This window comes from Leptonotus elevatus, chromosome 16, assembly GCF_054856555.1.
Source record: "Leptonotus elevatus isolate MCC_2025b chromosome 16, RoL_Lele_1.0, whole genome shotgun sequence".
Classification (NCBI taxonomy): Eukaryota; Metazoa; Chordata; class Actinopteri; order Syngnathiformes; family Syngnathidae; genus Leptonotus; species Leptonotus elevatus.
Window position 1 is genome coordinate 4,293,003 of NC_141254.1, and position 19,091 is coordinate 4,312,093.

The window sequence follows — 19,091 nt, forward strand, 5'->3', positions numbered from 1 at the left end:
TAACACTGGAGAAGAAGAAGACAGAACAACTACAGTCTGAGCTGAAAGTGCGGCAAGATCACTTAATGACTAATATGCAATCTCTAGAAACAGTGAAGGCCACTCTCCAGGATGTGAATGAGAAGAAAGTTAAAGGCAATTATAAAACATTACTCGATTCAGAAGCCAACAAGAAAAGTGTGCAAAAAATCACACTTGTTTTGAAGAAGATGCTTGCAGACCTTGATCAAGTGAGAGACCAAGTACCAGTTAAAAGCAAACTGCTGTTGAGTGGAAGTGTCCAGTTGGGTAGTCTGTTGTCAAGCATGGTGAAACAAAAAGAAGAACTTGAGAAGGACAAAGGGAAGATGGAACAACTACATTCTGAGCTGAAAGTGCGGCAAAATCACTTAATGGCTAACATGCAATCACTAGAAACAGTGAAGGCCACTCTCCAGGATGTGAATGAGAAGAAACTTGAAAACATTTACAAAAAAGCACTCCAATTGGAAGCCAACAAAGATGGCATGGAGAAATTATCACTTACCTTGAAAAATATGCTTGCAGACCTTGATCAAGTGAGAGACCAAGTACCAGTTAAAAGCAAACTGCTGTTGAGTGGAAGTAGCCAGTTGGGTAGTCTGTTGTCAAGCATGGTGAAACAAAAAGAAGAACTTGACGTGAACAGACAAGATGTTGATGCGGCTACAGTCAGAATCAACAAAGAGAAGACAATGTTAAATCTAATGAAGAACAGCCTTGTTGTAGACCAAGAAAGACTAACACTGGAGAAGGAGAAGATGGAACAACTACATTCTGAGCTGAAAGTGCAGCGAGATCACTTCATGACTAACATGCAATCTCTAGAAACAGTGAAGGCCACTCTCCAGGATGTGAATGAGAAGAAAGTTAAAGGCAATTATAAAACATTACTCGATTCAGAAGCCAACAAGAAAAGTGTGCAGAAAATCACACTTGTTTTGAAGAAGATGCTTGCAGACCTTGATCAAGTGAGAGACCAAGTACCAGTTAAAAGCAAACTGCTGTTGAGTGGAAGTGTCCAGTTGGGTAGTCTGTTGTCAAGCATGGTGAAACAAAAAGAAGAACTTGAGAAGGACAAAGGGAAGATGGAACAACTACATTCTGAGCTGAAAGTGCAGCAAAATCACTTAATGGCTAACATGCAATTACTAGAAACAGTGAAGGCCACTCTCCAGGATGTGAATGAGAAGAAACTTGAAAACACTTACAAAAATGCACTCCAATTGGAAGCCAACAAGGGTGGCATGGAGAAAATATCACTTACCTTGAAAAATATGCTTGCAGACCTTGATCAGATGACAGACCAAGTACCATTTAAAAGCAAACTGCTCTTGAAAAGAAGTATCCAGTTGGGTAGTCTGTTGTCAAGCATGGGAAAACAAAAAGAAGAACTTGACAGTAACAGACAAGATGTTGATGCTGCTACAGACAGAATCAACAATGACAGGGCAATGTTAAATCTAATGAAGAACAGCCTTGTTGTAGACCAAGAGAGACTAACACTGGAGAAGAAGAAGATAGAACAACTACAGTCTGAGCTGAAAGAGCGGCAAGATCGCCATATGGCTAACATGCAATCGCTAGAAACAGTGAAGGCCACTCTCCAGGATGTGAATGAGAAGAAAGTTAAAGGCAATTATAAAACATTACTCGATTTAGAAACCAACAAGAAAAATGTGCAGAAAATCACACTTGTTTTGAAGAAGATGCTTGCAGACCTTGATCAAGTGAGAGACCAAGTACCAGTTAAAAGCAAACTGCTGTTGAGTGGAAGTGTCCAGTTGGGTAGTCTGTTGTCAAGCATGGTGAAACAAAAAGAAGAACTTGAGAAGGACAAAGAGAAGATGGAACAACTGCATTCTGAGCTGAAAGTGTGGCAAGATCACTTAATGGCTAACATGCAATCACTAGAAACAGTGAAGGCCACTCTCCAGGAGGTGAAAGAGAAGAAAATTGAAAACATTTGCAAAAATGCAATCCAATTGCAAGCCAACAAGGATGGCGTGGAGAAAATATCAATTAGCTTGAAAAATATGTTTGCAGACCTTGATCAGGTGACAGACCAAGTACTAGTTAAAAGCAAACTGCTGTTGAGAGGAAGTATTCAGTTGTTGTCAAGCATGGTGAAACAAAAAGAAGAACTGGAGAAGGAGAAAATGGAACAACTACAGTCTGAGCTGAAAGTGCGGCAAGATCACTTAATGACTAATATACAATCTCTAGAAACAGTGAAGGCCACTCTCCAGGAGGTGAATGAGAAGAAACTTGAAAACATTTACAAAAATGCACTCCAATTGGAAGCCAACAAAGATGGCATGGAGAAATTATCACTTACCTTGAAAAATATGCTTGCAGACCTTGATCAAGTGAGAGACCAAGTACCAGTTAAAAGCAAACTGCTGTTGAGTGGAAGTAGCCAGTTGGGTAGTCTGTTGTCAAGCATGGTGAAACAAAAAGAAGAACTTGACGTGAACAGACAAGATGTTGATGCGGCTACAGTCAGAATCAACAAAGAAAGGACAATGTTAAATCTAATGAAGAACAGCCTTGTTGTAGACCAAGAAAGACTAACACTGGAGAAGGAGAAGATGGAACAACTACATTCTGAGCTGAAAGTGCAGCGAGATCACTTTATGACTAACATGCAATCTCTAAAAACAGTGAAGGCCACTCTCCAGGATGTGAATGAGAAGAAAGTTAAAGGCAATTATAAAACATTACTCGATTTAGAAGCCAACAAGAAAAATGTGCAGAAAATCACACTTGTTTTGAAGAAGATGCTTGCAGATCTTGATCAAGTGAGAGACCAAGTACCAGTTAAAAGCAAACTGCTGTTGAGTGGAAGTAGCCAGTTGGGTAGTCTGTTGTCAAGCATGGGGAAACAAAAAGAAGAACTTGATAGAACCAGACAAGATATTGATGCTGCTACAGACAGAATCAACAATGAGAGGGCAATGTTAAATTCAATGAAGAACAGTCTTGATGTAGACCAAGAGAGACTAACACTGGAGAAGAAGAAGACAGAACAACTACAGTCTGAGCTGAAAGTGCGGCAAGATCACTATATGGCTAACATGCAATCCCTAGAAACAGAGAAGGCCACTCTTCAGGAGGTTAATGAGAAGAAACTTGAAAACATTTACAAAAAAGCACTCCAATTGGAAGCCAACAAAGATGGCATGGAGAAAATATCACTTACCTTGAAAAATATGCTTGCAGACCTTGATCAGATTACCGACCAAGTACCATTTAAAAGCCAACTGCTCTTGAAAAGAAGCATCCAGTTGGGTAGTCTGTTGTCAAGCATGGGAAAACAAAAAGAAGAACTTGACAGTAACAGACAAGATGTTGATGCTGCTACAGGCAGAATCAACAATGACAGGGCAATGTTAAATCTAATGAAGAACAGTCTTGTTGTAGACCAAGAGAGACTAACACTGGAGAAGAAGAAGATGGAACAACTACAGTCTGAGCTGAAAGTGCGGCAAGATCACTTAATGACTAATATGCAATCTCTAGAAACAGTGAAGGCCACTCTCCAGAAGGTGAATGAGAAGAAACTTGAAAACATTTACAAAAAAGCACTCCAATTGGAAGCCAACAAAGATGGCATGCAGAAAATATCACTTGCCTTGAAGAACACACTTGCAGACCTTGATCAAGAGACAGGCAAAGTATTAAATCATAACTTACTTTTGCAACGCGATAGGATCCGGCTGGACTTTCTGCTTTCAAGCGTCAAAAAGCAAAAAGAAATTCTTGATGTAACGAGAGAAGAGTTTAGAGCTGCTACGGACAGAGTGGACAATGAAAGGGAAAACCTACTTCCCATTAGTAATAATATTGATGTGAGACAAACAGAAGAACTTAATGAGAAAAGCCATCATGTTGATGATGCTGCTGCAGACAGAGCCACCAGTGAGATAGACCGTCAGTTTTCAATGAAAATCAATACTGGTGTGGAAAAAAGACTTGTTCTTGACAAGGAAAAGATGGGACAACTATGGTTGAAGATTAAAGTGTGTGAAGGTCACCTAATGGATAGCATGCAATCCCTCGAAAACTCTCAAGGCAGTCTACAGATGTTGAATTTGAAGGGACTTGATCACATCAACAAAAAAGTACTCAGATTAGAAGCTAACAATGAAGGCATGAAGAAAATGTTGCTTGCTTTGAAAAACACATTGATAGTCATTGATCAGATGACTGACCAAGTATCAGTTAAAAATAAACTGCAGTGGCTGAGAAGAAGGACGCAACTGGATGATCTGCTGTCAAGGTTTTTGAAGGAAAATGAAGAACATGGTGGGAAGAGAAAAGCTGTTGAAGCTGCCATGAATAGGTTTAGTGTTGAAATGGAAAAGCTAATTGCCATTAAGATGGATTTTGATGTCAATAGGACTGTCACTGAGAAAGAGAAGATGAAACTGAGAACAGTGAAGAAACATCAGGAATCTTACTTAATGACCAACATTACATCCAAAGAAACAATAACAGCCAGTTTAAATGAGCAGAATGTTAAGAAACTTGAAGTTGATACATTACATGATGTGGTGAAGAATGACTCAAAAAGCATTTGTGAACTAACTGTTCATGTTCAAACAAAAATTAATGACCTGCAATACAGAAGACATTTACAACAGCAAAGGCAGAATTCTTTAATGTTTGAAATAAACAATGGCATTTTACAGAAATTGTTTGCTATGAAGCACAAGAGGGTATACAAAATTTCACGTAACAATGATTTAATACAGGTTTGTGTTGGCAACTTACTTTCACACATTTTAAAACAGAGAAAAGCAGCTGGAAATCAAAAGATAACGCTAAAAAAACTCCAGGCAGAGTCAAAACACTTTAAGAAAGTCTTGTATAGGAAGAATGCAGCCAAGGACAAAAAGGACGCTGAATATTTTTATGTCACTTGCTTAAATGCTAACAAGGAAAGAAAAAACTCAATTGTTCAGAAGTCTAATCATGACATTAGTAAGTGGGGAATAAGGCCTCCATTACAAGAGAACAAACACACTGAAAATGCCAGTAATGATATAGGCATTGTACAAAAACATTTTTCTCAGATACAAGAAAGTGTTGAATTTGAAAGTGAAATGATGAAGGACACTAAGCAAATAAAAGTCCAACGGTCAGAGGCAAGCGGTGTTCAATGCACCAGGCTCAGCAGAGCAGGAAATGCCTTTGAATTTGTTCGGGTAAAATTAAAACTTTTAAATCAAAGGCTACATGATAACTTTGAAAAGATTTTGCATCAGTTAGCACACAGAAATAAATATTGCCTGTATTTGAGTAAAATAATGGAAGACATGTGTCATGAACTTGAGCAAAAACGAATCATCAGTGGCTATCGCAACCTGACAGAACGAAAGACCACCCATATTGTAATAAAAAAATCAAACAAGGGGATACAAACTGAAGTTGATTCTAAAAAGTGGCAAAGGTTGATGAAAGCAGATGAAATACAAAATAAAGAACACAAGAAATATGCTCAGCAGAATAGAACAGTGATGCAGACAAAACTATTTGAAACAAAGAGTAGCCTTGAAAAGACTATAACGAGCCAATGCATGCAGTCAGAAGGAGAATATCCTCTAACTGTATTCATCGGTGACAAAATTGAAAAAGAACAGAAACAGAGCCTTTCCACTCAGCCTGAGTCATTGGCCAAAAGAGGCGTTTCCACAGTAAACAAAACCTCTAAAAGAGACTGCCTGCGAAAAATATGGAAGGATACAAACATGGAAAAGAAGGAGATTGATCAGATGAAATGCACAGGCTACGAGATGAAAAAATACTTAGAAAAACAGCTCAAGGTGATTACCTATTTTGTTCAAACATATGGGTTACAAAAGGAAAAGACATTTGTCAAGAAGAAAACATTACATCAAAGATTTAGTACGACATGTCAAAGTCGTTCAGAGGCAACGCATAAAACACAGGATGAAAAGTATTTCAGCCTTGAGGAACTTAAAAATGAGATGATTTGTGGTATTGAGACCCGAGCTTTCAAGAAAAGAAAATAGGATCAAGGCGCTGCATACTTGCTAAAAGACTCAGTTGGACAGAAGAAAATGGTAGTAAAGTGCCTTATGTGTTATTGCTATGTGTTACAGAATGTGAAGTTTATGTGTTTGCTTCAGAAGAATGATGAATGTCAGCCAAGCCATTTAGATAGCTGAATAGGGAAATCTAAATGACTATAAGATGTTATTATTAACTACCTGAAACGTGCTAAGAATAATGTGCGTCATGGGAGAAAGTGGCTACCCAAATCCGTCCAAATTTGAAGTAACTTGTACTTTAAAAATGCTCCTCTAAATTCTAGAGCCCGAATTTGGATCTTACGCACGAGAGAGGAGTGGCCTGGACGCATGGCTAATTTGCATGCCGCCATTTTTGCCTTTTAAAAGCTGAGCACGAGAATGCCTCGCCCCTTCCTGTACTTTTTTCGTTCCTACACACTTTCTTTTGGCTAGCGACCACGTGGCTCTTCTATCAGAGCCACAGTTTTTTGGACTTTGTCACAGCAACTTCTCGCCTGGATGCAAAAGCAAGGTGTCTAACACGACTCTTGCTGGCGCCCCTTTGGATTATCATTTGTGTTCTTGCAACTTTTTCTCTTTTTTTTCTCCACTGGGAGTCGGGTCAATCGGCTCAGGCCAGCCTCCCACCATCCACGCTAAACGTGGACCACCTGTGAGACCTCCAGTCCACCACCTGTATGAGTGCCCAGCGGCCGTGACGACTCGGCTCATCCTCCGGGACAGAGCGGATACGGACCCAGCACCGAAGTTCGGCAGCTAGGGCGTATCCAGCAGCGAATCTCGCTGCGAAAAGGAGCATTTAGCAGTGTGCGCATCGGCTCCGCCATCCCCGGCCTCTGGGATTCCACCGGCTGACCTGACAACTCGTGGAGCTTTTTTTCTTAACCTGTTGCCGTGCAGTTGCGCTGTGCTTGAAAGGGGACACTGTGTCCAATCCTCTCTCTCTCTTGTGCGCCTGGTTCAACTTGGACAAATCGTAAGTCGCACCTTTTTCGCAAATTCGACCGCATAACGCTGATGCAACTATTCTTGCAAACACACACCGGATTTGTCAAGCCAAATATTCCACCTTGAATCTTGATTCCCTTTTGTTTTTCCCCCTTTACATTCCAAATTACCTTTTCATCTTAGCCTTTGTTAGGTTGCATGTTTCCTTTTTATTTTATTAGCTTCATTTTATTTCCTTTTTATCTCTTGATAGAATAGTTAGGTTAGGCAGTGCATTTGACTCTGTATGTGATGAAATGAGTGAATAAATGTGTGTTCCTTTGATCAAATCCCGCCTGAACCATCTTTGTGTTTGAGTGGATTATTTCTTCAACTAATTCAAAGAACCACGAAATTCTAAGTGTAGTGACTCCAGATTATGAGTATTTGAGGATTTTATTAGTTGGTTTTCCCGAAGTTAAGCAAAATCAAACGTGGTTCCCCAAAATGTTACTGAGGTCCTGTTTACACGTAGCCGGGGGTTTTGCAAATGAGAAATATTTTTCTGCGGTTTGCCCTGTCATTTACACGTCCGTCCGCGTAGTGCTGGGCGATATGACGATATTTATCGTAAAGGCAATTGAAAAAAAATTATCGTGTCATTTTATTCCTGTCGTGTCTATCGTCATTTGTCACTTACAGCAAAAAAAATAATGCTAATACTGCACATAAACACGTTGCGCTTTCACTCCTAAATTAGTAATCACAGCCTCCATGGCTTTGCTAACCGGCTAACGTTATCGTGAAACTGACATTAATTTAAGTGCATGGGTGATGATTACACTTTTTACAAAGTTCTCGCTGGTACTGCGTTAAAGCGGAGCATGTCAAACTTTTAATAGCAAAACAGCTGGCCTTTTAATGAGTCTCTGGGGAGAAAAAGTAATGCTACACAATTAGCTAAACAGGAAGTGATGTGATTGTTACGGCGTCCCGTATATGTCAACCGGGAGGAGGAAGATTAAACAACAGGCTTGATAAGCGATTAAAAAAATGGATGGATAGGATATATTTAAGTGAATACCTTTCATATCACTAAATATTTGTTTTCTCACTGCAGTCCTGAGTTTTGATATTGACTTGTTTTCGAAATATTACAGTTGAGCTCATAATTTTTTTTATTTTTATCAATTTCTGTATCCCCTATTTAGATTCATGAATACATTTGTAAAAAAAAGAATGTATATATGTCAGAGGTTACTGTGCCTCTTTTGTGAACATTTGATCATTTTATATAGTAACCCTACTGGATGCATTTCTCTTTTGATACAGATCTGTTTAATGTCACTTCAAAATAAAAAGAAAATAAACAGTCATAGCGTGTTGTACATTTTTTTAAATAGGAAAACTGAAAATATATCGTCGTATATCGTTATCGTGATATAACATAGCCTATATTGTGATAGAAGTTTTTTTTTCATATCGCCCAGCACTACAACACACAACATACAACACATCCGTGGGGATTTTTTTCATTAGAAACGAAGGTTTCCAAAATCTCCGGCCACAGTGAAGTTTTGCGTATTTCTCCGGATCTGCGTTCGCGTGTGTCCAGCGTAAACTGAGTTTTACGTCGTCGCTCTACACACGTTACTCAAACACATACCTCAAGTTGTTAAAAAAGGAGAAAACTTGGATCAATTAATAAATGAATCATTAACTCAGTGCAACACTTGCGATATTATATTTTGCAAAGGAGGATGCACAATGTGTTGGACTGAATGCAGGTCCCTCTGCTTGACGAGATCTAATTGAGCCTCAGTCACCACCAGTGCGCTGTGCTTCAGTGAAGTCAATCGATTCAGTTATAAACATAAAAGGGGAAGTCAACCCCAACATTTTTTTTGCAAATAATATGTTGTATGTGTCCTCACTAGTCTAAAAACAGCATTCTGATTAATATTGTGTTTATGGAATGTATGTTAAGCAGCAAAATCCACCAGTTTTTAATCCATCTCAGGAGACTGTTGCTGTTTGCTGTTGATTGAAATTGACATCACAGTTGCTCAGGGCTCAGGTCGCAACCAATCATGGTTCAACAACAGAAAAGTGGTGAGCTGTGGATTTTGCTCCTTTATTAATATTCCACAAATGGAATATTGGGTAGAATACAATGTGTATCACCAAAATTTAGGCATCTTACAACTAACTCGATCAACTCAAAAGTAAATCAGTAGCTAACATTAGTGTACAGTATGTAGTTTTATACTAGGCGAGCATGTGTTCTAGTCTGCTACAATACACAACACAGCAGGTATATTGCTTTGATTCCGTGGTTCCAGACACATCCCAGCTAGAGGAGGCCACGAGACCCACCCAGGACACGCTGAGAGGCTACGTTAGCCTGGGAACGCCTTCGAACCCCCTGGAAGTGACTGGGGATAGGAAAGTTGTGGCTTTCAGCTAAATCTGCTGCACCCGCAACCTGAACCCAGATATGTGGATTATGATAGATGGACTATGCGGTTGTAAATGGACTGTGTGTTAAGCATGCATTTTTTTAACATCCATCCATTATCTGTACCGCTTATCCTCAAGAAGGTCGCAGGAATGCAGGATTTTTTTCCCAGCTGTCGTCCGGTAGTATGCGAGGTACACCCTGAACTGGTTGCCAGCCAATTGCATTAAAAAAAAAAAAGCATATTTTATTCAACTTATAAATGAAGAAGAATACTGTTTTGTTTGTTTGTTTTTAACTTGAATCCAACTTTATTAGATTCCTTAAACACATACTAGTAAAGTCATTATAGTTATAATAGCAGCAAAGATATGGGCTTTTTATGTACAGTTGGGGAAAAAAAGCATATATGTTTGGTAAAAAGGTGAGATATCACTTGTGTCTTAGGATAAATTTATTTCTATGACCGTAAGGTAGGCTACCAAAGCGGACCTTTGAATCATGAATCTAAGTCAAAAGTTATTAAACCGCTGTTATAGTACAGTTAAAATGATTGAGAACAGTAAAACTTGAGTGCACGACAGCACAAGAAAATGAAATACATATGGCATCCCAATTATAAACGTGTGCATAGGATTCTATAAAAAGTGTGCATATCTATACATACAAAAACCCACCTCCACTTGGAAAAGTGCACCGCAAGGTCCATACCATAGTGGCTTGTACCTTCTGTAGTGTGTGTACACCTGTATTCAGTCATTACAGATCAATGCAAAGCACCTTATGAATGGATATTGATAGAGTTGACAATATTTGTATTGTACTCTTTGCGTGTTCAATAAATGAATGGTGAGATTCTGGTGAAGAAGTCCCTTTGCAAAGGTATAATTATTCAGAAGCTTCTGATCACACAAAATGAAGACACTCAAGCCGTGTTCCGTTCAGATTGTGTGTTTCTTCCTCTCTTGCACACAGTTATTTATTCAAAGTCAGTGCTATACAAAAAGTTCCCTCTCCCCTCCCATAAGCAAGTTCCCATGAGTACAAATCAGATTAGACTTGAACAATAGTAAATCAGCCTGTCCTTGGACTCTCTTCGACCGGACAGAGACTGGTACTAACTATACTCCCTTTAGATAATATAGAAAAGAAACCTGTTACTTTTCTCTTTCCCAGGCAAGAGAACAAAGGACTATAGATTGGCTTAACATATGAATTAACTGTTGTCTTATATTTATATCTTTATAACTAATGTCCAAAACGGTTAAAATATAAATTGAAACTGAAAAACAATGTTAATAATCCAACATTATGAACCAAGATACATATTTTTACTTACATGGATATTGATCTAATTAAAGGTGGAGTGTGATGTGTATAAAGTCAAACATGGCTGCCATCTCGCATCCAAGACGCAATTACATTGACAGTCAGTTTGTGGTAACAAAGGCCAAGGCATCAATAGGTGATAGGGAGTAGGTTTACTTGGAAATTGTCAAAATCTCCCAAGCACACGGGGAATATGGGTTATGGAAAGCAAGGTTGAATGTTTTGGCCATAATTCCAAAATGCATCTTTGGCACGAACGTAACGCTGCTCATCATAAACAATACCAAACAACACTTCGGGGTGTTTTTCTCCAGCTACTCGTGAGTCATAGAAAATATTATAAATAATTTGAAATAGCAGTCAGTATAACCACAAAATCTTCAGGCTTCTGCTTGGAAGCAAGAAAGGGAAAAAAAGCCCACTACAAAGTCTGAAATTTATTTGGGGTTTATCAAAAGGACTTTAATGGTGGCAGGTGTTTGCTAACACCTATTTAACAACAGTTTGAAATGTGTTTTTTGAATCTCAAGATAGATACATCCCATTTATAAAAAATAAAATTAAAAATCCCCAGTTGTTTGTAATTACTAATCCTCTCCAAAAAGATTTCAAGAGTGTGATGGATTTAGTGCCTTCTAGTAAACTAATCATTCATTTTAAAACCCAACAATTAATGTCAATTATAAATTTACTGCTTTTAAATAGCGCTTTATCTACAACGTATGATGCCCAAAAATCTTTACAAAGCCTCACATTCACGGACCAAATGGTTCAACCACCGCTTACCTTTTCCGCAGCTGGGGCCTGCAGGTGGTCGTTGCTGAATGATTCGGGCTCCTGCCGCTTGTCTCTCTGCTATGCTCACGCTAGCTTTTGCTAGCTTCTCTTGCTAATCGCTCTAACGTTAGCCGCTCCCGCTAATGCTTGCTAATCATGGTCTCTCTGAGGCACTGCGTGCGTGCTTGAAAATGCAAGCACTTATTAGTTCACCACTACATGGCACTGAATTCTACACTAAAATGGTGGGGAAACATTTTTAAATGATTTATCTTGGTCCTATTTGTTTATATCACAAAAACCTGAACTTTTAACAGGGATGTGAATACATTTTATATCATCTCTACAGACAGGCAACATTATGACCATTATGATCAACTGAAATCCAATACCAGAGGTTTGGTTGCCGGGGCATACTCTGATATACTGTTGCAGTTCTCGAGATTGGTCTTGGTTACTTTTTAAGGGTCTCTGCCTCGTCTCGGAATCAAAGGCATTTTTACTCTGTCTCGGACAGGGCAGACTCTGGATTTTTGATCAAGACTGATAGAAGTCAGGCTAGCACTACTGTGACCAGTGAGAAACGCAGAATGTTTCATTTGGAGTGCCACAGACATTCAATAAAGACAACTGGAGACACAACACCTCTGAAAAAGCAACTCTGTCCCCCATCTGAGAATGTAAAATGGAACCCTCAGAATAGAAATTTCTGAATTAATCACACTTCTGAAATTTTGTCATCAATTTCTATCATCGTAACATATAACATCATTAGATATGAGTGAACAATTGCATGAACATTGTTCAGAATATTTTATTAAATAAACATTTGACCAATTTTTTTTCATTCAACACTTGGCTACTGACAAAAGTGTTTTTGTACATTCTGCAGCCCAAAAGACAGAGGAGGGCACTTCCGTTTCATCTCTTCCCGTCGTTGACCGATGCCCACATTTTCGGCGCGTGTACACATACTCTGTGAATGCTGAATGATGCAAAGCCTCGAAAAAATACCCGGACTGAGCACCAACTGATGCAGGTCTGATGGAGGCTTCGTATCATAAAGAGCTCGGCGAAAACGGGGACATCCGTCAACAACGAGAAGAGATGAGAGACGGAAGTGCCCACCTCTGGCAAAAGAAAAGGTGAACTGTTTTATTTTTTTATTATTTTTTGAAACAATAAAATTTTTGATATAACTGTTTCTAATTAAAAAAAAAGAATTAAAGGAATTGGTAAAAATGTCCATCTTGTGATAAATGCTTCGCAAAGTAAATATGTGAACTTTAAAGTACATTATGCTTGTATCGAATTGCCGCCCATTCGCTCAGATGAGAATCTCCATCATATCCTTGTCCACTTCCTGGTGGGTGGCTGTGGCTGGAAGGTTTGGCTGTGAGTGGGACTGGGACTGGGACTGGACAGGGACCCTTCGCTCCAGGGTGCTGCTATGAAACACTGGACCGTCTATGAAGGGGGTAAAGAAGAAATAGAAAATGAGCCAAATAAATAAATAAAGATAACAAATAACCATAAAACATTAGCATTAGAATTATTTTTTCACACCAAGCCATGATACAGTTCATAAAAACCGCACCACAGCAGGTTTTCATCACATAAACATTCATTAAAGAACCCCTTCACCCTGTAAAACAATGTCATTTCATTTCATTATCCTGTTTCATTAGCTTCGCACCAAGTATTTTTTTATACTGTCAACTTTTTGTCAGCAAAATGCACACGCGAATGGCACCAGCCCACCTCAGAGAAATAATATTTTGTCAGTTGTCAGCAGGGGTGTTAAAAAAAGTCGATTTGATGATATATCGTGATATTAAAGCACGCAATTCTCGTATCGATTCAATATGCGGCCAAATCGATTCTTAAATATCAATTTTTGATGGAATTATTCAACAAAACGTCTTACTTTGGGTTAGGTTTCACACTTTAAGCATGGAAGAATATTATATTAATGGAATATTAAGCCTTAAACGGATAGTTCGGGTTTTTGGACATGAATCTGTATGGCATCCTCACCTAAAGTGATGCGCAATCAGCACTGACAGCGTCCTGTGACCCAAGACCCGGTCCGGTTTTGGTCGAGACGAAAGTAGTCCGGCAAGTTGGCTGAGGTCACGGAAATAAAGCGTTTTTCTTCTAAAAACAATTTGTGTTCAAAAGAGTGATACATTTGCATCACAAAACTGCACATAAAAAAAAACTCAGACTCTATTACCGCCGGGCACAATTTTTCTGTTCGTATCACTGAGCGGCGCGCTGCATATTAAGCTGACAGACGCGCGTTGTACCGTAATTGTAACTTTGAAAACTCGCGATAACATGTCTGACTACAACGACAATGTCTTTAGTTAGCACTGAGCCAAGGGGGTCTTTTTATGAACCCGAATATACTGATGCCGATATTCGTCAGATGGAATTAGAACGGGCAGAAAGAGGGAGCGAGAGCGAGGAGGGATAGAGAAGTGGTCAGTGAACTTGATCAGCTGCAGCCCTGAGAAAGTGGGTGACTGTCACTGACAAATGGGGTGCACTTGTTTGAAGTGCTCGGAAAGCGGTAAAAAGTGTGCGGAGATTCAACTTTACTCGCAAGCTGAATTAGCACACGTTACCAACAATGTATGGACGAGTCCTTTCCACCGCGAGACGTGCGATGCGTTCATAAACACTCGGACCCAAGAATACAAAACAGAATGTGCAACACAGGAACACACAAAAACATCTTTGTTATACAAGCTTATAAAGTTTATACAATCGCAACATTATATAATAATGGCTCTCGCTCTCCATTAGCTCTCTAGCATCCGGTAAACACTTCCAAACAACTTTGTGCGCATCTGTCAGCTGCGCCGCGCAATGATACAAACAGAAAAATAGAGCCCGGCACTAATGGAGTCGGACTTTTTTCTAATGTGCAGTTTCGTGATGCAAATGTATCACTTTTTTAAACACAAATTGTTTTTAGAAGAAAAACGCTTTATTTCTGTGACCCCAGCCAACTTGCCGGACTATTTTCGTCTCGACCAAAACCGGACCAGATCTCGTGTCACAGGATGCTGTCAGCGGTAAGTCAGTGCTGATTACACACCACTTTAGGTGAGGATGCCATACAGATTCATGTCCAAAACCCCAAACTATCTCTTCAACTCATTTACTCCCAGCCATTTTCACTGAAGCAACCCCCTTCGCTCCCCGCTGTTTGAGTGGATTTTGACTGATTTTGCAAGGCCCACGCAATATTGTGTTCTATTGCTATAAAAACATGGAACCTACCAAAAGAAAGATTAGAGTCTCTTCTTTCATCAGGAAAAAAAGTATATTTGAATGTGTTTCAATTAGCAGCAATTAGCATTAGAATATAGCTAAGTTTCATCATTATTCACATATCTGTTTAAAACGGTGGGGAAAGGAGCTTTTTGCAACATGTCCCTGGTTGATCTCTTATAATCTACTGCCACCTGCTGGCCCTTTTTGTAATTACTGCCAGTGCTGCCGTAGCACAGGGTTCACCAATTCCAGTCCTCGAGTTCCGGAGTCCTGCAGGTTTTAGATGTTTCCGCCTTCTAACACAGCTGATACTAAAGATCAGGATCATTGTCAGGCATGCTGATGGGCTGATTATATGAATCAGGTGTGCTAGTGGGCGGAAACATCTAAAACCTGCAGGACTCCACCTCGAGGATCGGAATTGATGAACTCATACATAATTGGGAGTATGGTAAAATTTAAAATAGAACGTATTTTTACATTTAGTTAGTTAGAGTTAATATTTTATTTTAATACTGTTCAAACAGATTGCATTCTGTTTGTTAAATACAATGGCTCAGTTATGAGCCAGAAATTTCAGATAAATAAATACATTTTCAGTGCACAATTTACGATTTATAGAGCCGTGTCGGGATTATCAAACTGAATCGTGACCTATGAATCGTGCCTCGCAATTCAGACCCCTAGAGTTGTCAGTATGCAATTTGCTCTTTGACGGCTGTGCAATCTGGTGAGATGGTATAATTTACGGCGCATCTATTGTGCTACATGATATGATTATTTTGATATCATAAACCTTTCCTAAATGTTTTTCTAGCTAGTTCATCTAATTAAATGGTTTAGCCTCACGTTTCGCCAAAAAGCAAATTTTCCCCGATTTCATTTGATTAGATTTGGTGTATATAAAATCATAGAACACAATATTCTATGGGTCTTGAAAAATCTGTCAAGTGCTCTAACATGGCTGGTACTCTTGGGGCTGAAATTTTTACCATTGAATCAGTTAAAGAGCTATATGAATAAAATTTACTTGAGCTGATCAGCTAGGATAAATGCTGAAACAAAAAATGCACGTGTGTGACATAGTAGTAAAAATCAAGTATCTGCCACTGAGTCAAAAAAAGGCCTAATAGAAAAGTAGCATTAGGTTACACACAGCAGTCAAAACATAACATATGTCTCTGAATAAACACAAAAAAGAACATATTTCTCAGTTTGTAATCTTACCAGCTCCACGTTCAGGATTATAGAGGGGGCTAGGGTTGGACAATCTGTTTGGCACCATCATGCTCTGAAGGGCAGGGGTGCCGGGCTTACTGGTGTCTTGACTCGGATTCTTGTCTGTCTGTGTGCAGCTGTCCCTGCTGCCTGTCTTTGAGTGAACTGCTGCGATTTGTATTGATTGAAATACTGGTGAGGGAGATGATGTAATGGATTCTGTCCTAAGAGAGTCTGTACGAAATTCCGGACCAAGCAGAACCCCTGAAGAAGAAAAACAATTTACATTGATTGACCACCATTACACGTCAAGCCAACTGTCAGTAAAATATTAACATAGAACTCAAAAGGCTTTGCAGGCTCTTACCTAGGCTCCCTTTCCAGCTGCTATCTTTGCGTTCTTCTGTGATGGCAGAGCTGCTGAGTCCAATGCCGTGAGAGAGCAGTCCTGAACCTCCAGGGCCAGCGTTAGAGATGGACATCAGAGACTTGGAGGGCCTCATTGTAGATGGCACATCTGACTTGACTGGCTCTTTCTTGGAGCGCTGGTGGAGCACTTTGATCATAGCATCCTTCTCTATGATCTGGGCATGGAGATTCTTGATCCTTAGAGAGAACAAGTAATAAAGAATTAGATTAGTGTGGGAAGAGGGTTCACTCTGGACAACTGTCAATCACAGGACTGAAACTAAGAGACACTTAACTCATTCACTCCCAGCCATTTTCACTGAAGCAACCCCCTTTGCTCCCGGCTGTTTTCATGAATTTTTGACTGATTTTGCAAGGCCCACAGAATATTCTGTTCTATTGTTATAAAAACATGGTGCCAACCAAAAAAAAGATTAGTCTCTTCTTTCATCAACATGTCCCTGGCTGATCTCCTATACTCTGCTGCCACCTGCTGGCAGTTTTTTGTGATAACTACCATTGCTTTAAGCGACTTCTTCATGTCAGAAGCTGCATCAAAGCCTTCTGTATGCTGTAGCATAAAAAAAACAAAAACGTATACATAAGTTATTTGGGAGTGAAGGACAAAAGTATTTAAAAAACGTATTTATACGTTTTTGGTTTTGAATGAGGTAAGAGGAAAGTTAAGGCCTTTTCACACTACATTTAACAAAGCTCAGTATGAGGTTTACAAATTCCTTCACTGTGTATGTGCTGCCATGGTGTAACATGCAAGGTGGGTTTTTGGTGTAATTTTCGAGGAACGGCAGTGTTGCTGTGATTTCAGACAGCTAACATATAGAATGGCTTATCAATGTGTTTAACAAAAACTATGTTGAAAAATCCTCTGTTCACGATCTGTTCACCTTCATATATCTGTTTTGCTGTGCATCGTTTCCCTCCCATTTTGAGAGCGAACTTGGTAGACCGACACTATTCTACTATTAGTGGAGCCCCCCCCCCCCCCCCCTCCAAGTCATTTGCGTGCATGTGCGTGATATGAACGTAAATGGATTGAAGAATGTAATCCGTTCCATCGCAGTCCAGTCCAGCCCTCACCCCGCTTAAGAAAATCTATTTGATACATTAATGCTTTTTGCTTTTGCTTTTTTTATTTGTGGAAACACATTTTCAACTTTGTACATGGTCGACACTATTTGGAAAGTAACTATAGATTTTTTAGCATTCTGACCCCAAAAAGAGTGAGTGAGTGAGTGAGTGAGTGAGTGAGTGAGTGAGTGAGTGAGTGAGTGAGTGAGTGAGTGAGTGAGTGAGTGAGTGAGTGATCGATCCAGTTGGCCGATTATGTGGATGACCCTTATCAAACCTTTTCTGTGGAGTTGTTACTGAATTGACTGGACTTGCGTATAAATACTGCCCCAAATCTCCACACTCTAACTAAAATCTAGCAAGATTATGGAACAGTACAGAATGTGGACTAAATTGTAATCCAGTAACTGTTTAGCTTGATTTAAAAATTATACTGTATAATTCTTAACTGTTTTTGACATGTTTTGTAAGCCCCTTCTATCTTTATTTATACTTGCACACTTTTTCTGCAATTTACAAACAACCTTATCTTTGTTTTATTTAAATTTAATGATAATTTATTTCTATCAAACCAGATTTTCAGTGTGTTGATTTTGTCAAAGATTTCATCAAAATGTAATTAAGGTTCGGAGAACACTGCAATTAATATCCAAACATGATGAAGAAATATCACCCAACTTGACAAATTGTTGTCTGTAAATAGCTTTTGATCCAGTCTAACACAATGCCTCAAATGGCATGCTTTTCGTTAATTTTTATGACTATATCCTGGCTGATTGTGTCAAGATCTTTCTTAATATAAATAAATATTCAAATTTCTCTGACCAAAAGCATTTGTAATATCTTCAATAGCGTTTATGGTTCAAGTACAATAAGTGCTTACTCACTTGTGGGTCTTTTTTTAATTCTTTTAACTATGTGAAGGAACTACGACGGTGTATTAGGGCCACGTATAAATATATATATTTTTTTAAAGTGTATGGGCAATATTCCAAGAAAAAAACTCGCAAATTTGCCACTTTATAAAGTAGCAAATTTGTGAGAAAAAAACTCAGAAACGTATAAAAAATACACATAGCGTACGACTCGGATGTTATTGTCAATACTTTTTGTTCGGGTTTTCAAATGAGGAAATAGTACTAATGGCTTTAACCATATCATGTTAAGCATTCGCACTTTGAAGCGCTGGGTAATGCCAGCGACAAAGACGCCTCGCTTTGCGAAGGTCCACACCCTGAGGATCAAGCATCTAAGGTAATTTGTTAAAATAAATATTTACTTGTACATTTCAGAATTACTATTTACACATTCATACATTCTTTAAAAAAAAAAAAATTGTACAAGTAGCTAAGTTGATGTGTCGAATCTGCTGCTCTCCATCATTCACTTGCATTTTCCTAAAGTATGCTACCTTCTGATTGGTTAGTGTTTAGTCAGCTGATAGTGGATCAGGAAGTGTTGTCGCTCTAGCTGCCGTGTATGACGAGTAAAGTTTAAATTAAGAATGAATCTGTCTCCATCCT

At 39.0% G+C, this 19,091-nt stretch overlaps 2 protein-coding genes across 4 annotated transcripts in view; one reads left to right on the forward strand and one right to left on the reverse strand.

The window, feature by feature from the left end:
- The window catches only part of LOC147160409 (uncharacterized), a 66,442-nt gene extending 59,088 nt beyond the window's left edge, over positions 1-7,354 (forward strand). The window contains exons 35-36 of the mRNA XM_086057571.1: positions 744-3,354; positions 3,442-7,354. Of these exons, the coding sequence (XP_085913697.1) occupies positions 744-3,354; positions 3,442-6,056 (5,226 nt within the window). The 3' untranslated portion in view covers positions 6,057-7,354. The remainder of the gene's footprint in view (positions 1-743; positions 3,355-3,441) is intronic.
- A 5,010-nt stretch (positions 7,355-12,364) lies between these two features.
- The window catches only part of amot (angiomotin), a 33,010-nt gene continuing 26,283 nt past the window's right edge, over positions 12,365-19,091 (reverse strand). For all 3 annotated transcript variants that reach the window (XM_086057759.1, XM_086057757.1, XM_086057758.1), the window contains 3 exons: positions 16,439-16,677; positions 16,081-16,335; positions 12,365-13,035 (listed from right to left, as the gene is read on the reverse strand). In XM_086057759.1, coding sequence (XP_085913885.1) covers positions 12,896-13,035; positions 16,081-16,335; positions 16,439-16,677 — 634 coding nt within the window. In that variant the 3' untranslated portion in view covers positions 12,365-12,895. The remainder of the gene's footprint in view (positions 13,036-16,080; positions 16,336-16,438; positions 16,678-19,091) is intronic.